Genomic DNA, 17,390 nt, shown 5'->3' on the forward strand with positions numbered 1-17,390 from the left:
ATCTCTAGGGTGCAGCTGAAGATACAGAGCTCCACACAGCCTCTCCTGGCCACTTGATCCCCATTTCTGCCCCTCTGTGCTGCAAATGCACCACTGGCTTGTCCATCACCATCGATGCCTACTGATGGTTGTGAGCTCAGATTCCCGGCCTGACGCAGCATCGCACGGTGGTTGGGAACGCTGACTCCGGGGCTCGTCTGTCCGGGGTTCAAATCCCAGCTCTGTCCGTGAGCTGTGCAGGAAGGAACACGAGGCACACTGGATGACCTAGAGGAGTGAGCCCCAGTGCGCTGGTGGGGACAGTAGGAAGTAGGATGAGACACACAAGAGAGTGTCCAAGGGAAAAGAGTCCAGAGGGGCTTGAGGCGGAGGGCGTGGGGGAGGGTGGGCGGAGGGCAGAAGGAAAAATGTCCTATTACTGAGGGGAGTTTCAATAAAGGACAGCGTCATCAGTGGTCCTGAATCGTAGTGGAAGAAGCTTGACCATTTTACATAACAGATTTCAAAGTTTGCTTTTGCTGAAGGCGATGGATTTAACAAACGGAACCTTGAGATCTCAGATCTGTACTGTGATTGTCAATCAGATGCCTTTTATTTTTAACTAGCTTTAGAAAACTGTGCGGGGAGCGGAGACCCTTCCGCCGCCACCTGGTGACGGTATACCTAAAGTACAGTTGGCTTGACCCTGAAGCAGAGATTAGCCTAAGTGTTGGACTTTGACCCAATGTCAGTGGTGTTGGCAGTTCATGTCCATCCTGTAAGGATGTGGACATCTTCGTGTTTTCCAGATTCTTGAGCGTCACGTTGGTCTTCCCCTCGAAGAGCCAGCGGTTCCTGCGGGTCGGCCTGGCCGTGCCAATTCTCAGCACAGTGGCATCCCTGAGGAAGATGGTCGCAGAGGAAGGTGGCGTCCCTGCGGATGAGGTGTGACGGAATTGCACGGGGGACCCGGTCACCGAATGACTGGAATGCTAACTGGGCCCGCTGACCAGGGCTGTTTAGGCTAATTTCTGGTTCCCAGGTGACTCCCTAGTGACTCGTGAGTTTCTGTTTGATTGGTGACAGTCCCTGGTGTCTGTCTGGCATGACCGAGCCTTGACCTCTCCCTGCGTTCACTCAGAATTGCCAGAAAAGGATGAGCAAAATCGTCATAATTGCGACCCTAGTAATTGCAACGCCAGCAAACCCTCCGTGGTGTTTCCCAAGTGCTGGGCGCCATTTTATGAACTTCATTCGTAGCCGCTTTCATTGTCATCACCTTGCGAAGTCAGTACCACAGTTATCCTCCTCCTACCGGTGAGCCGAGAGGGGGCCCTGAGAGGTTAAGTGACCCGCCTGAGGTCACACAGCTGGTAAGCAGCTGACCCAGGACTTGCGCGCAGGTGGTTTGACTTCACGGCCCAAGCTGCGTACTTCCGCTCCTGAGAATAGGAACCAGGACACTGAAGGGGCGATAAGTGACAAACGAGCAGCTACTGAGGATGTGTGAGAGAGGAGGTTTAGGGGAGACTGGGAGGGCTGTGCACTGCCTTTTTTTTTTTAAAGGGGTCTTGGTAAGGAGGTCGGATTTACTGTGACTTTGAGGGCAGAACTCGCAACAGGGACCCCCGTGAGAGGGCAGGGTGGAGGTGACGGTGGTCAACAGCCATGTGGCATGATGGGAAGGGTTTGGAATAGGGTTCTTCTTAGGATTCAGTCAATCTCTACTTTTCTGACCTTGGACAAAGTAAGCAACCTGTCCTCTGCATCTTTAACTGTAAAATGCAAATTTTACATTTCCCCCCGACGACCTTGCAGCATTTGGGGCACCTGGGTGGCTCAGTTGGTTGAGCATCCGACTTCGGCTCAGGTCACGATCTCGCGGTCCGTGAGTTCGGGCCCCGTGTCAGGCTCTGTGCTGAGCGCTCAGAGCCTGGAGCCTGTTTCAGATTCTGTGTCTCCCTCTCTCTCTGCCTCTCCCCCGCTCATGCTCTGTCTCTCTCTCTCTCCCTGTCAAAACTAAATAAACAAAAACAAAATTTTTAATGTTTAGCCTTTCTGTTTAGGAATAACACACATGCTATAAAGGATGCGCACCTTGAGGGTGTGGTTTGTTGAGTTCTTCTGTGCACATCCATCCATGTAACCTCCAAGATTATGCACTCTGTGGGCTCCTTCCTGCCCCCACCCAATCAGTGCCTCTGATCTTATCAGCGTTTTTACCGGGGTATCACGTGGGGGAAAAGCGTGTATCTTGCTTGGTGAAGTCAAAGTGCTCTTTGGGGATATATTGAGAGAGAAAGAGAAAATAGGACAGGGGGTGACAGTCTTGGGAGAAAAACCACAGGGGGAAAAAATGCCCAAAGGGGGATGTCTGTGAGGTGGAGTTTGCACAACTCAAAGAGTAAAATAATTGTCAGAAATTTGAGAAGTGTGGTGCGTAGGGAGGTAGGAATCACTTGGGATTCCTAAGTGCACAGGCAGGCATTTTGATTGGAACTTCAACTCTGCTTTATTTTAACTGGCGGGTTTATTCCCCTTACATTATCTGTGATCATGGATATACTTGGATTTATTTGTATTTTCTTTTTATGCTTTCTGTTTACCCTGCTTTGTCTTTGATTCCTTTCCCTCTCCTTTACTGCTTCTGTTCTATTGAGCAATTTTTATTTCATCTCTTCTGCTTTGGAACATATATATGCTATTTCTATGCTTCTTTAGTGGTTGTCCTTAAAACGCCAACATGCATAATTTAGCAAAGTCTTATGTTAATCTTCCCGAACAGCACAAGGATCTTGGCGTGCTTCAATCTCCCTTCCGCCGTTTTATTACTGTGGATATTATTGTCCAGTATTTTTTTCAATATTTATTTATTTTGAGAGAGAAAGAGAACATGAGTGCATGCGTGGGGGAGGGCCAGAGAGAGAGGGAGAGAGAATCCCAAGCAGTCTCTGCACTCAGCATGGAGCCCAATGTGGGGCTTGATCCCCTGACCTGAGATCATCAAGAGTCCTGATATCAAGAGTCCAGTGCTCAACTGACTGAGCCACCCAGGCGCCCCCTGATTGTCCGGTATTTTAATCCCTCCTCCCCTTTCTCCAGGTGTAGTAATGGTACTAGTTGTTATTATTGTGGATTTATGTAGTCAGCGCATGTTTACGTTTACTAACGTCTACCGTTTTCTTTGGCTCATCATTTCTTCTTAAAACTCAAGTTTTTTTTCTGGATTCTGTTTGTTTGTTTGTTTGTTTGTTTTAACCCTGAAATGCATCTCTTACAAGAGAATTTTGTAGCTAGTGTGCCTTGAATGGGTTAGATGTGTTGAGATGTTGATTCCTTCAGCCCTCGAGGTGACAGGACCCTCAAGGTGGTCACCCCTTTTCTATACTACAAGACCAACTTCTGCTTATCCTGGTGTTCCATCAAAATAAACTCCACATTTACCGTGATGTGAATAAAGTTGGCAAAACTAGTTAGAAGTTCTTTCACTGGAGATCTGTTAACAGTAAACACTCTTAACTTTTCATCTGAAGAGAGCTTTATTGTATTGTCATTGCCTGCATGATAGTTTAACTGGGTATAAAATTTAAAAACAAATCCCCCCCCTCTCCAATTTTCTTCCCCCATCTCTTCCCTCAGCAGTTTGAGGGAAGAGATTGTTGCCATTGGGGTATCTGTGGCCAATCTAATTGTTATACCTATTCTGTTTTATTATGAAAAATAAGTAGTGTTTTTCACCTAAAAGAGTAAAAGAGATGTTTGAGACTATCAGTGGCTTTTAGATTTCTTGCTTAAGTTTCCTTTGAGAAATCAAGAGGGAAAATTATCTTCCTTATTCCAGGTGATCTTAGTTGAACTGTGTCCCAGTGGATTCCAGCGGTCTTTCTTTGATGAAGAGGACCTGAATACCATTGCAGAGGGAGATAATGTATATGCCTTCCACGCCCCTCCACCACCTGGCCAGGAGATGCTCTCGGGTACGATGTTGCTTTGCGTAACCGTATTTGGATGTTATGAGTTATACATTTGAGAGTGTACTCCTTGCATGCTAAGGCATAAGACATTTACTTTTTGAATTTGGACCTGTCAGGCTTATTTTCTCTGATATTTGCTATACAGATGGTTGATTATCAAGAATTATCTAATCACTCAGGGGTTCTCAAAACTTTGATGAGTATCAGAGTCACATGGAAAGCTTGTTGAGGCAGAGGTGTGAGTCCTACACACACAGTTTCTGGTTGAGTAGGTCTGGGGTAGGACCCGAGAACTTGCATGTCTGACGGGTTCCCAGGGGTGCTGCTCCTGCCGGTCCTGGGACCACCCTTTGAGAATCACTATTCAGAATAGGTGCCCGGGTGATCTTTGTCTTTAGGACTCTTGTAGTTCAAGGCCTGTGTTTGCTTGAAGTAAAATGGTTACAGATTGGAGCAGTAGATGGCCAGAAAGGTTATTAAATGACTTTTGTTAACAACCCCACTTCCTGATGCTTGCTTTTCCTGAACTTTGCACTGGCCTAGAAGGTCAGTATCCGACAGTCTTCCGTGGCAGTTCATTATACATTCTGGCCCAATTAGCTAGTCAAGAAGGCCTGTATTTGGAGGAGCCTGGGCCAGCGTTGCCATATAGCCCAAGTGAATCCTGTGCCCTTGGTCATAACCTCAGCCAGCCTAGGTGGCAGGCCATGGGAACCAGGTGTCTGGTTTCTCTGAGTCAACAGGGAGCCCCTGTGCCTGGAATCTGGAACAGGGCATTGACTGGCCCTGATTATGTTATAGTTCAATGAAAAGGCCTTCATGTCAGGTTCAGTCAAAGGTAACACACCTGTGCTTTGAAAGTCAAATTTTCAGACCGGAGTGGAAATTGAAGATTGTCTAACTCTTCCACATCCTCAAGGGTGAAGATTCTTACCTTCTATGTGTTCTTCTTTCGTTGGCTGAGAAAGCCAGAGCCAACTCATGGCTCTCTGATCAAGGCATAAAAGCAGCCCGAATCATTTTGGAGTATTTTTCAGATTGGTTTTGGGAAGTGTTCACTAAAATCCCTGCCCACGTTTTAATATTACGGGCTGAACACAATGGCAAATTCACTACCACGTATATGACCTTTGTATACCAGGTATCAGATGGCACAGGGGTCACATATCTTAATATCTCTTTCCTTAAAGTGCTCTGGAGTCTCCCAGGGGTGGTTGATAGATGCTCAAAAGAGAAGAGGGGCAGGAGAAGCCGGGGCTGTGCCCCAGCGAATTCTTTAAGAATGCACCGTAATTCTCTCTCTTTAGCTCACCCACCTGGTCTTTCCATCTCCCCGCGCTTGGCAGCCCATGGGGGTCAACGATTACCCCCGCCTGTCCAGAGTGAGAACAAGGTGCTGATCCTCCTCTGTAACTTGGCGGGGTCCGGGCAGCAGGCCAGCAGGTATGTTTCATTCCATCTTCTTTTTATGTGATGCCTGGGATGTGTGGGCATGGACTTGGAATTCCGTCTAGAGTAATTCGAATTTAATACAATCAAACATCCATTCTCAAGGTTAATCAACTGGGAGTAAGGTACTTTCTTATCATGAGGATCATCAGTAACCGCCTTAAGCAGATGGTGAACGAGGGGCTCCTGGTGGCTCAGTCAGTTACGCGTCCAACTTCAGGTCATGGTCTCGCACTTCGTGGATTTGAGCCCTGCGTCGGGCTCCATGCTGACAGCTCAGAGCCTGGAGCCTGCTTCCAATTCTGTGTCTCCCTCTCTCTCTGCCTCTCCCCTTCCCATGATCTTTCTGTCTTTCAAAAATACAAAAAACATTAAAACAAAAACACAGAACAAAGTTTTAATTATTAAAAATTATGATATAGGTTTGCTTGGGTGGCTCAGTCGGTTGAGTGTCCGACTTTGGCTCAGGTCATGATCTCACAGCTCATGAGTTCGAGCCCCGCATCGGGCTCTGTGCTGACAGCTCAGAGCCTGGATCCTGCTTCCGATTCTGTGTCTCCCTCTCTCTCTGCCCCTCCCCCACTCATGCTCTGTCTCTGAGAAATGAATTAACCTTAAAAAAAATTTAAAGAAAAAAAAGAAAGAAAAAAAGAAAAGACAATAGCGGGGTGCCTGGGTGGCTCAGTTGGTTAAGTGTCTGACTTCGGTTCAGGTCATGATCTCGCAGTTCATGAGTTCAAGTCCCACATCGGGCTCTGTGGTGACAGCTTGGAGCCTGGAACCTGCTTCAGATTCTGTGTCTCCCTCTCTGCCCCTTCCCTGCTCATGCTCTGTCTCTCTCTGCTTCTCAAAAAATGAATAAATGTTAAAAAAAGATTTTTTTTAATTATGATATAGGCTATAAGTAAAAAAAAAAAAAAATTTCTTGAAGCCAAAAAATTGTAGTATAGACAGAAGAATATACATTGAAATCATTGTAACAGAATAGGCCAAAGTGTAATTAAGTATTGTATGATAAAAATGGTATATTTCATATTACTAATGAATGAATTATTCAATATGTAAGGGGGGGCAAATTTATTGCTTTTTATTTGATATAATCAATTTTTTTACTCCCACCATAGATTTGCATGTATATGTTCTAGATTAATTGAAGAACTAATTATAGAAAAGGAATCCATAAAATAACTTGAAAATCATGTAGGGAAATATGTATATCTTTGGGTGGGGACTATTTTAACACCTAAGGCAGAAGGCTATAAAGAAAAAGGCTAACGTTTTAGATGCATTTAACATTTTAAGCACAAACAAGAAGAAAATATTTGCCTCAGATGACAGGTGAAGGGCTCATAATCTATCGTGTAAAACCTAGCTCTGAAATTAGTGAGAGAAATACTCTTAGTAAAACGAGACACAGAGATTAATGTTAGCTCACGGAAGAAATACAAGCACAGATTAAAATGGTCCGCTTTGTTAGTAGCAGAAGAAGTTCTAATTGCAATAGAAAGATGCTGTTCACCTTTCAGATTGGTAAAGGACTTTTAAAACCTGACAATACTCATCCTGGGCCAGTGTCAAGGGAATGGGGCCCATGGTGTGGTGTGGATGGTGTGGCTTTTGTGGAGAGCAGCTTGGGTATGAATAGCTTTGGTCTTGCATATCCGCTTCTGGAATGTTATCCCAAAGAAACAGTCAGTCACGTGCACCCATAGGTATATGTACAAGAATATATGTTGCTCCTGCCGTAGGCAAGCATCGCTCAAATTAAAAAGTGGGAAGCAGCCCAAATGCCTAACAGTAGAGAATAAGGTCAATAAACCCAGAAGACGGCACACGGTGCCTCTGTCCCTCCGGACGCACCACCTCAGATGTGTGCTGTGTTTCAGCAAAGTTTGTTCAACAGTGTGACATTTCCTATCCCATTGGACCTCCATACAACCTTGCGTGATGTGGCCACGGGACAGTCAGTGGTTGGTGATTTGTCCAGCGGTACCCACGGCCGAGCCACGGAACTGTGGCCGCAGCCACGTCTGGCATTCTTGGCACTCCAGGCCTTCCGCGTTGCGTTCATCAGCTGGGGATACGGAAAAGATTCCCATTGATGAGAATGCCCCTGATACGCAAAACCATCGGTGCGTCGGCTGCACTGGGCTCCCTCTGGCTTAACCCCTGCCTCGCCTCCCTCTGGCTCCGGGGTTCTCTTACTCTGCCATGGGGAGGAGAGCCCCAGCTGGGTGATCCTTTGCAGGCACCTGTTGCCACCACTGTGTCTCTCTGTGGCTTTGCATTTCTGGGCCTACTGTTTAACCTAGTGCGTCCATTCACAGCAACGGTTCTCGGACGGGCAGTTTTGTATTATGCTGGGAGCGGTGGTCTTGAGCAGAGCAAACGCTCATGATTGTCGAGTATTGTTGGTTTTTCCTTTGCTGAGATAACCCGAAGACCTTGGATTTTTCAGGTTTGGGCCACCTTTCCTGATACGGGAAGACAGAGCCATTTCCTGGGTCCAGCTCCAACAATGCATTCTCAGTAAGGTCCGCTATCTCATGAAGAGTGAGGCCCCCCTCCAGGTCAGTGTGTGTGCATGTGCTGTGGTGGCTGGAGACGGGGGTAGGCATCTAGGCGTAGCTCGGGACAGACAAGAATTTGCTGTTAATGAGAGCGTTCAGGGGCACCTGGGTGGCTCAGTCGGTTGAGCATCCGACTTCGGCTCAGGTCACTATCTCACAGTTCATGGGTTCGAGCCCTGCATCAGGCTCTGTGCTGACAGCTCGGAGCCCGGAGCCTGCTTCGGATTCTGTGTCTCCCTCTCTCTCTCTGACCCTCCTCTGCTCATGCTCTGTCTCTCTCTGTCTCTCTCACAAAAATAAACATTAAAAAAAATTTTTTTTAAATAACAAACTCAAAGGCAAAACCCCTTTTGGCCCTGCTCATTTATTTATTCTCAGATTGGTAGTTTCCAAATAAAAACGATAGGCGCTGAAACCATTCCTTTTAGCCCCTAGAGTATCAGACAATATTCCAATGGCTGCTTGCAACAGACAATGTCAAAATTTTGAGGGACAGGTCGGGAGCCCCAGAATGTCAATTCCCTCTGACTGTTCTGTATGTCAGGACTTCATAATCCGTGCTCCTTCCTGCTCCGGGAAGACCATTCATTTAATTCAGGATTTACGGGAAATAACACTTTGTCAAAGACCTTCTCTGCATCCATACCCGCCTTTATCTCTTAAAGGATTTTTTGTTTTTGGTTTTTTTTTTTTTTGCTCTACAGACTGCCCAGCAGATCTGCCGTGGTGCCCAAATTAGAGATTCTAACTTCTCTCTAAGTAGGTCAGAATCTCTTGTAATAGCTCCAGGTTTCCCCGAACCCTGTGCTCCTGATTTTTGCAAGTGTGAGACCACGTTTATGTGATGGTTGAACTCTGCTGTCTTCCTTCTCCACCTGGTCATACCCGCACTTTGCTTCCGTACCTCTCCGGCCAGTTAGTTTTCAGAAGCCCCTTGGGCAATCAGTGGGGCCAGCAAAATGCTAATAGAGGCAGCCTCGCACTATGGATGCTTTTTTACAGACTCACTGGTACATGTGTGGATGGGCCTGATTTTCTGTAGGAATGATGTGTTCTGAATGGTTGTGAGGCTCCTAGGAGAGCCCATCCGTTTGACCACGTTTCAGCACCATATTAAATCCTGGCTCGGGATGGTGATCATTTGAAAAGAACACATTGAGAATTCTTAACCTTGAGCCAAAGAGATTAAAAGTAGTGAAGGTTCGGGGCACCTGGGTGGCTCGGTCAGTTGAGCGTCCGACTCTTGATTGAGGCTCAGGTCATGATCTCACGGTTTGTTGGTTCAAACCCTGCATCAGGCTCCGAGGTGACAGTGCAGAGCCTGCTTGGGTGTCTCTCTCCCTGTCTCTCCCCCCCTCTCTGTCCCTGCCCCTCCCATGTGCTCTCTCTGTCAAAAAATAGATAAAATTTAAAAAGAAAACTAAAAAAAAAAGGAAATAATGAGGGTTCTAAAATGAATTTCCCTAGCTACGAATGAAGGACAGAAGAATGTCTTACAGAAATAACCGATCTGGTGGACAGAATGAATTTGTTGGGAGGGAAATTTCTTTGTTTTTCTAGTTACAGCTGAGGTCATCTCTGACCATTTTAAGAACTATATTTGCTTTACTTGGACACTCCATAGATTTTGTTTTTAATTTGTTTTTAATGTTTATTTTTGAGAGAGAGAGACAGACCATGAGTAGGGAGGGGCAGAGAGAGAGAGAGGGGGAGGGAGACACAGAAGCCAAAGCAGGCTCCAGGCTCCAAGCTGTCAGCACAGAGCCCGATGAGGGGCTCGAACATACAAACTGCAAGATCATGACCTGAACCAAAGTCAGGTGCTCAACAGACTGAGCCACTCAGGTACCACCACCCACCCCCGTTGATTATTTTTAATGGTGGTAAAATATACAGAACATTTTAACCATTCATGAACGTACATTCGTTATATTCCTGATGTTGTAAGACCATCACCATTATCCTCACCCCAAATTTTCGTCATCCCTACAAAAACTCTGTGCCCATGTAATGACTCCCCAAGCCCCCAGCCCTTCGCCCCTGGCAGCTTCCACCCTGCTTTCTGTCCCTATGAATTTGCCTACTCTACCTATCTCATAAAGCAGAATCATGCAGTATTTGTCCCTCCGTGTCTGGCTTAGAGCCTTTCCAAGGTCCACACATGCTGCAGCAGATGTCAAGATTTCCTTCCTTTTTAAGGCTGAGTAATATTCCATTGCGTGTGTAGACCACAGGGTGTTTATGCACTCATCTGTTGATGGACACTTGGGTTGTTTTCACCTTTTGACTTTTGTGAATAATGTTGTGTTTCATGAATGTTTTAAGACTGCCTTCAATTTCAGAAATGTTAGAATATGGAAAAAAACACCCACGCACCTTAGAATAAAAACAGATGTAGTGTTTCCCTATGTGGCTTGTTTTGAAGTGTGTAAATACTCACTAAGCATTTCCTATGTAAAACAGATGCTAACTGGGGCACCTGGGTGTCTCCGTTGGTTGGGCATCCGACTTCAGCACAGGTCCTGATCTCACTGTCCGTGAGTTCGAGCCCCGCGTCGGGCTCTGTGCTGACAGCTCGGAGCCTGGAGCCTGCTTGGGATTCTGTGTCCCTCCCCTGCTCACACTCTGTCACTCTCTCTCAAAAATGAATAAACATTAAAAACTAATAAATAAAACACGGTTCATGGTTTTGGAAGATTTAATGTATTACACGGTGTTAGATCACCACGTTAAAAGGTACAGTGTGTATCTTCTGGAAAAAACAAAGACCTTTGTATCTCTAGGTTTTGAATACTAATTTTTTTCTAATGTTTATTTATTTTGAGAGAGAGAGAGAGTGTGTGCTTGTGAGTCCGGGAGGGGCAGACACAGAGGGAGGGAGAGAATCCCAAGCAGAGTCCACACTCAGCACAGAGCCTGACATGGGGCTCGATCCCACGGCCATGAGATCATGACCTGAGCTGAAATCAAGAGTCGGATGCTTAACCGGCTGAGCCACCCAGGCACCCCTTGAATACTAATTTTTAAGGGAATACTCAACATAGACTATAAACAAAAAGGGTTACGGTCTTTGAGTAATTTATTTGCACCTGAGAGTCTCGGCGAAATCAACGTGACGATGAGCCGGTGGCTGTGTTTTTGTCTCAGCAGAACCCAGGGTCTCTGTTCTCCATCCGGGTGGTGGGGCTTTCTCTGGCCTGCAGCTACTTATCCCCCCAGGACAGCCATCCCCTCAGTCACTGGGCAGTTGACAGGTAAGAGGACTGTTCCAGATTTGGTGAGAGAATGAGTGCAGTTGTATTTGACCAGACTTCTTTGAGGTTCTGGGTTAGTAAATTGGTTGTAATCTTAGCTGCTCTTGATAACTTGCCTTCCAGTCTCGGCCACTCGTGTTAGGCCCTTAGACACATTCTGTGTCTTCAACCCATAGGTCTAGAGAAGGGCTGTGATGGCCACTTTGAAGATGAGGGGTCACCGAGGTTCTTAGGGATTAGTTGACTCGCTCCTATGTGTGGAGCTAATGGCCGAGCCTGAATTGGAACCCATTTCCGCCTGAGCGAGAAACCCAAATGCGTTCAGTTAGGTCATGCTTCTGAATTGAGCCTGGATGTCCCGTCTGGGGTAGAGGAGAATTCTGCTCGAACCAAAGAACACTCTGGCTGCGACTGAGGCATAAAGCCGGTGTGCCCACCCCCACGGCCGTGCCAGGCAGCACCCACGGGCACCGTGATAACGGAGAGGCGCGCTACGACTTTTCTAGCGCGTTTGCTCCTTTTCCCACAGACACAGCGTGGTCCATCCCATCTTTAACTTCCTGGCTTGGTCCGCAAAAGCTGAACAAATCTATAACGTAGACGTGATATTGTGGTTTCCAATAAGAAATAGTAACGGGTCTCGCGACACAGAGCGCAGAAGACCCTTGGGATGCTTTTGGTGGTAACGGCCCCTTTCAACCACACCTGAGTTTATATGATTGAGGTGTCTTCTGGAAAGAACCTAAGGATGGGGCCTGGTTGCCAGAACAGCCAGTCATGTGATTAAAGGTTGGAACTACCAGTCCCATCCCCAGACCTCCGGGGAGCCAAGAGGGGCTGGAGATGGAATTCAGTCCCCAAGAGCCGATGATTAATCAATCATAGGCATGATCGAAGCCGAAAGATCATGACCTGAGCAGAAATCAAGAGTCGGACGCTTAACTGAGCCATCCAGGTGCCCCATGTGATATTTTTTTAAAACACGAAAGGCCTAGGGGCACCTGGGGTGGCTCATTCGGTTAAGCATTTGACTTTGACCCAGGTTATGATCTCACGGTTCGTGGGTTCGAGCCCCCACATTGGGCTCCATGCTGACAGCTCAGAGCCTGGAGCCTGTTTGAGATTCTGTGTCTCCCTCTCTCTCTGCCCCTCCCCCACTCACGCTCTGTCAAAAATAAACATTAAAAAAAAATAAGTAAATAAAGGCCTGGGGTGCCTGGATGGCTCAGTCGGTTAAGCGTCCGACTTTGGCTCAGGTCGTGATCTCCCGGTCCGTGATTTCGAGCCCCGCGTTGGGCTCTGGGCTGATAGCTTGGAGCCTGGAGCCTGTTTCAGAATCTCTCTCTCTTTCTCTGTCCCACCCCGCTCATGCTCTGTGTCTCTCTCTCTGAAAAATGAATAAACCTTAAAAAAAAATTAAAGGGGCGCCTGGGTGGCTCAGCCGGTTGAGCGTCCGGCTTCGGCTCAGGTCATGATCTCGCGGTCTGTGGGTTCGAGCCCCGCGTTGGGCTCTGTGCTGACAGCTCAGAGCCTGGAGCCTGTTTCAGATTGTGTCTCCCTCTGTCTCTGCTCCTCCCCCGCTCGCGCTCTGTCTCTCTCTCAGAAATAAACTTTAAAAAAAAATTTTTTTAAAAATTAAAAAATTAAAGGCCTGTTTGCCTCTCCCCCATTAGAGACCCATATCTCCAGCCTAAATTTATCCCTGAGATACAGCCTGCCTCCCCCACCCCCACCCCTGTCCTGCTTAACCGTCTCTCAGATGTGCCATCCAAACGTTTGCTGCTCGGAGCTCTTCCTGCTCAAGCCTCTCCTCCTCCTGTCTCCTGTGTCAAAATGGTGGCCATGTGTCTACTGAGGGACCCAAGCTGGAAACCTGAAAGCCATTCTTGAGTTCTGTTCCTCATTTTCCCTCACCTTCAGCCCATCCTCAAGCCTTCTTGTTCCAAACCCTGGCAGCTACTCAGCTCTGCTCCCCGTGTCCACGTTCACCACCAACGCCTCGGTTTGGGCCCATGGAGCCCCTTGGCCCGATGCCCCGGAAGCCTCCAGACCAGGGCCCCTTCCCTCCCTGTGTGTCTGAAACCCTCCGGTGGCCCACGGGGATACGGTCCACGCTCCTGGTGGCAGAGCTCGCCACCCGCCCCTATCTCCCTGTGTGGCCTGCCCCTCACCGGGCTGAGGTCATTCCAGCGCAAGCCCTGCCCTCTGCTCCCGCCGAGCCCTCTGCCTGCAGGGCCATTCTCCCCACCACTCTCTGCTCGCCTGGCTGTCTCCTGCTCATCCTATGCAGGAAACCTCTGGGCTCACGGCAGCCCTGGTGTCCTTCCTCCGAGGCCCTATAAACGCTCTGGGCATTCGCAGCCATCGCTTATGCGTCTCTCCCGTTAGACGCTGAGCTCCGTCAGAGAGGGTAGAGGGTAGGGATCGTGTCCCTGTGATGCTTGGAATCTCACCCTCCCTCCATAAACCCCGAGTGATGCCCTCTTTCCTTTGAGTCAAGGCCGGGATCAGGAGGGGAGATCGTGCTGTCTCCTGAACGGTGTTTCCACGCGAGGGGCGAACTCCACGTTGTTAGACCCATACCTCTCCCTTTTTTTGCGCCCCCAGGGGTTTTGTAGGACAGAATTAGGGCCTGAAGCTACCAGCTGTTTCTGCCCTCCCAATGTAGACGCCAACCGAAAAGTAGACTGAGGGTTGAGGAAAAAGGAGCTCAGTACGTTGGGTTTATCCGTGAGGCTGAGTCGAGGATGTGGCTCAGATGACAGCGTATCCTGTCTGTCGACTGTTTCCCCAGAATGGAATGTCATTGTCTCCCGTCAGCAGGGCTCGCTGAACTGGGAGGGCTCGCCCCAGACACACCTCGTTCCGTGCCCCCCCCACCCCCTCTTGCTCAGCACGCTGTTAACACAATTCCAGCCGAGACCTGGCAGTGCTCACCTACAGGATTTTGTACCTTCCGTGAGCTCAAAGCCTGTTTTAGAATGCTCCTGGTGACAGTTAGGGACGCATGTGACACCCCCACTTTTTTCTCGTGACAGTTATTTACTTATTTTTTACTATTTACTTATTTTGAGAGAGAGGGAGACAGAACACAAGTGGAGGGGGGTGGACGGAGAGGGAGACACAGAACCCGAAGCAGGCTCCGGGCTCCGAGCCATCAGCACAGAGCCCGATGCGGGGCTCGAACTCACGAACCGTGAGATCATGACCTGAGCCGAAGTAGGATGCTTAACCGACTGAGCCCCCCAGGCGCCCCTCTTGTAATACATTCTAAATGCTCGGGTACAGACAGACGTTGTCGTCACTCGTCTGTGTCTTGTGGATTTCGGGACAAAGCTTCGCCCTCTCCGCTCGCTCCTTGCCTCGTCTGAAACGGGCTGAGCCCAAGCAGCTGGGAAGAGCTTATGGGGTGGTTTACCCTGAGAGTTTCTGCGTCTTTGAGGGTCTGGAAGGGGAAGGCCTTTGAGGCCGTGGATGCGGTCGAGAGGTGCCTGTTCCGCATTGCGGTAGAAGCAAAGTTAGAGGCCCGTAGGAGGCATCGTCGGAATTGGGGCATCACATAGGACACCCAGGTGGCACTGCCCTCTAGACACCGAGAAGATGGCTGAGGCTTCAGTGGGAGAGTGGATCTGTGTCCTTGCTCACAAGGGAGCCAGTGGAGAACGGTCAGGGGTGGTGGGTTCCGGACGAAGCCTTCAGCAGACCCAACTCCCCAGATGCCCAGCCTGGGTTACCCTCAGTTTTGCTGTTTCTGTTTGGAACAGCGGGTCCTGGGGTTGGAGGCAGAGGTGTGGGAAGGAGGCCCCGTGCTTTCTGATGGGCTCCCCGTTCTCTCCTCAGGGCTCTGCACCCCAGGAGGCCAGGAGGCCCCCCACACGTCAAACTGGCCGTGGAGTGGGATAGTGATGCCAAGGGGCGGTGAGTTCAACAGCACTGGGCTCCAGTGGGGAGGAGAGAAAGGCCTGGCTGTACACATAAGTCTGCCTGTGCCCGGTTCCCCCCAATGTGACTGAAGACAGTGCACACACCTCCTTAATGCCACGTGATCCAGGCCTCTGAGAAAATGCTAATGACAATTCTGTGCATTAAAAAAAATTTTTTTAATGTTTATTTATTTTTGAGAGAGAGAGAGAGAGAGCGCGCAAGCACAAGCAGGGGAGGGGCAGAGGGAGAGGGAGACACAGAATCTGAAGCAGGCTCCAGGCTCTGAGTTGTCAGCACAGAGCCCGATGCGGGGCTCCAACTCAGGAACTGTGAGATCGTGACCTGAGCCGTAGCTGGGTGCTTAACTGACTGAGCCACCCCGGTGCCCCCCAAGTTTCTGGTTTTTTTTGAGCATGCCCTGTGTTGGTCAAGTAACCTTGTGGTCCAAGAGGACTATTCCAGGTGTATCCTATAAGTCTGCATGCCAGTTAGCAGGAAGGAGAAGGGAGAGGGCCAAGAGATGCTTCCTTTTCTTAAAGGGCACTTACCAGAAGGTTCATACATCACTTTTTTATTGAGGAAAGAGAGGAAAACAAAAATTGTGGGGCAACCAGCAGCTTCTAGGACATGTATTTTTTGTTCGTTTTTTTAGAAATTTTTTATTTTAGTTTTTAATTTTGTTAATGTTTATTTACTTTTGAGAGAGAGACAGAGAGAGAGAGACAGAGAGAGAGAGACAGAGCGTGAGTGGAGGAGGGGCAGAGAGAGAGGGAGACACAGAATCCGAATCAGGCTCCAGGCTCCGAGCTGTCAGCACAGAGCCCGACGCGGGGCTCGAACTCACAAACCGTGAGATCGGTTGTGGAGCTGGCTACCAGCTGGAGCTGGTAGGGGAGACCCCGGGAATTCTCCTCAAAGAGAGTGAGCGCCAGCTGGGGCGGCTTGGCCTCCCCTGGTGGGTGCCGTGAGTAGCGACAGGTGAGAAGCCCCAATGCCGTCGGCTTCCTCTCCCGGCAGCCTGTTCGGGAGCCCCCAGGAGGAGCGGGTTCAGGACGCGGAGAGCGTGTGGCGGCAGCAGGAGGCGCACCAGCAACCCAGCTGCACCCTGGACGAGTGCTTTCAGTTCTACACCAAGGAGGAGCAGGTGTCTCCCGGAGGGAGGGTGCACGCCCGGGGCTGCGAAGGGGGCGGGTGGCCGCGGTGCGGCGGAGCGGGCTGCCTCACGGTCCCGGTGGTTTCCTTTCCAGCTGGCTCAGGACGATGCGTGGAAGTGTCCACACTGCAAGGCCCTCCAGCAGGGCACGGTGAAGCTGAGTCTCTGGACCCTGCCTGACATCCTCATCATCCACCTGAAAAGGTTCTGTCAGGTGGGCGAGAGGAGAAACAAGCTGTCCACGCTGGTGAAGTTTCCGCTCTCCGGCCTCAACATGGCCCCCCACGTGGCCCAGAGAAACGCGGGCCCCAAGCCCGCGACAGGCCCCTGGCCTTCCTGGGAGCAGCCGGCCTGCCTGCCCGCCAGCTGCCCGTGGGACTTCCTGTACGACTTGTATGCCGTCTGCAACCACCACGGCGGTCTGCAAGGTGGGCATTACACAGGTGAGCCTCGCCTCCCGGTTCGTGGCGGCCGTGGTCATGTGTCCGTGACTGCGGCCCGAGCTCCAGGATGCCCCGGGAAGAGGTGCCCCCGCGAGGCCGAGCTTACTCCGGCACTGGGCATACGCAGACCCCTCGGCCGCCGCACATCAGGCACCTGCCAGAGAGCAGGGGACCGGGTCCAAGCTGTAACGTTGAGTTGGGATGGTGGTTGGAACATCAGCTTAGCTGCAGCCTGAGCGTTTGGCCCCAGCAAATATAGGAGGGTCACCATTGGAACCCGAGAGAGGCGCGTTTATCCTCGTCTGTGGTTCAACACACGGCGTCTTATTTATCAGGTCTGGTGTTTTTTATTTCTGGGGCGTACGTTTAACTGCCCTCCCTCAGAGGAGCTTGAGAGGGGTGGACAGCAGCAAAGACAGAGACAGACGGCTGGGTGACTAGTTCATGATCAGGCACCATGGCCTGTGCTATTCGAGAACAACAGACTGTGTCACGGGAGAAGACGCTTTACGATGTTTCATTTTCGTTCTTGGGAGTGCACTGTTTCTAAGGTTCCAAGGTACCTTCGATTTGGAAAGCACCGGGCTGGGTGGAAAATCTGGGACCATCACTCATTCTTTCTTAAGTCAAACTTCAGACACAGC

At 49.5% G+C, this 17,390-nt stretch overlaps 1 protein-coding gene across 6 annotated transcripts in view; it reads left to right on the plus strand.

Annotated features, from left to right (window-relative positions):
* USP43 (ubiquitin specific peptidase 43) overlaps positions 1-17,390 on the plus strand; it is a 63,559-nt gene that overhangs the window by 25,542 nt on the left and 20,627 nt on the right. For 2 of the 6 annotated variants that reach the window (XM_053211871.1, XM_053211865.1), the window contains exons 5-12: positions 789-924; positions 3,821-3,956; positions 5,261-5,396; positions 7,861-7,972; positions 11,120-11,226; positions 15,067-15,144; positions 16,168-16,294; positions 16,398-16,746. In XM_053211871.1, coding sequence (XP_053067846.1) covers positions 789-924; positions 3,821-3,956; positions 5,261-5,396; positions 7,861-7,972; positions 11,120-11,226; positions 15,067-15,144; positions 16,168-16,294; positions 16,398-16,746 — 1,181 coding nt within the window. The remainder of the gene's footprint in view (positions 1-788; positions 925-3,820; positions 3,957-5,260; positions 5,397-7,860; positions 7,973-11,119; positions 11,227-15,066; positions 15,145-16,167; positions 16,295-16,397; positions 16,747-17,390) is intronic. The other 4 variants (XM_053211867.1, XM_053211869.1, XM_053211866.1 and 1 more) reach the window with 4 other exon arrangements.

This window comes from Acinonyx jubatus, chromosome E1, assembly GCF_027475565.1.
Source record: "Acinonyx jubatus isolate Ajub_Pintada_27869175 chromosome E1, VMU_Ajub_asm_v1.0, whole genome shotgun sequence".
NCBI lineage: Eukaryota > Metazoa > Chordata > Mammalia > Carnivora > Felidae > Acinonyx > Acinonyx jubatus.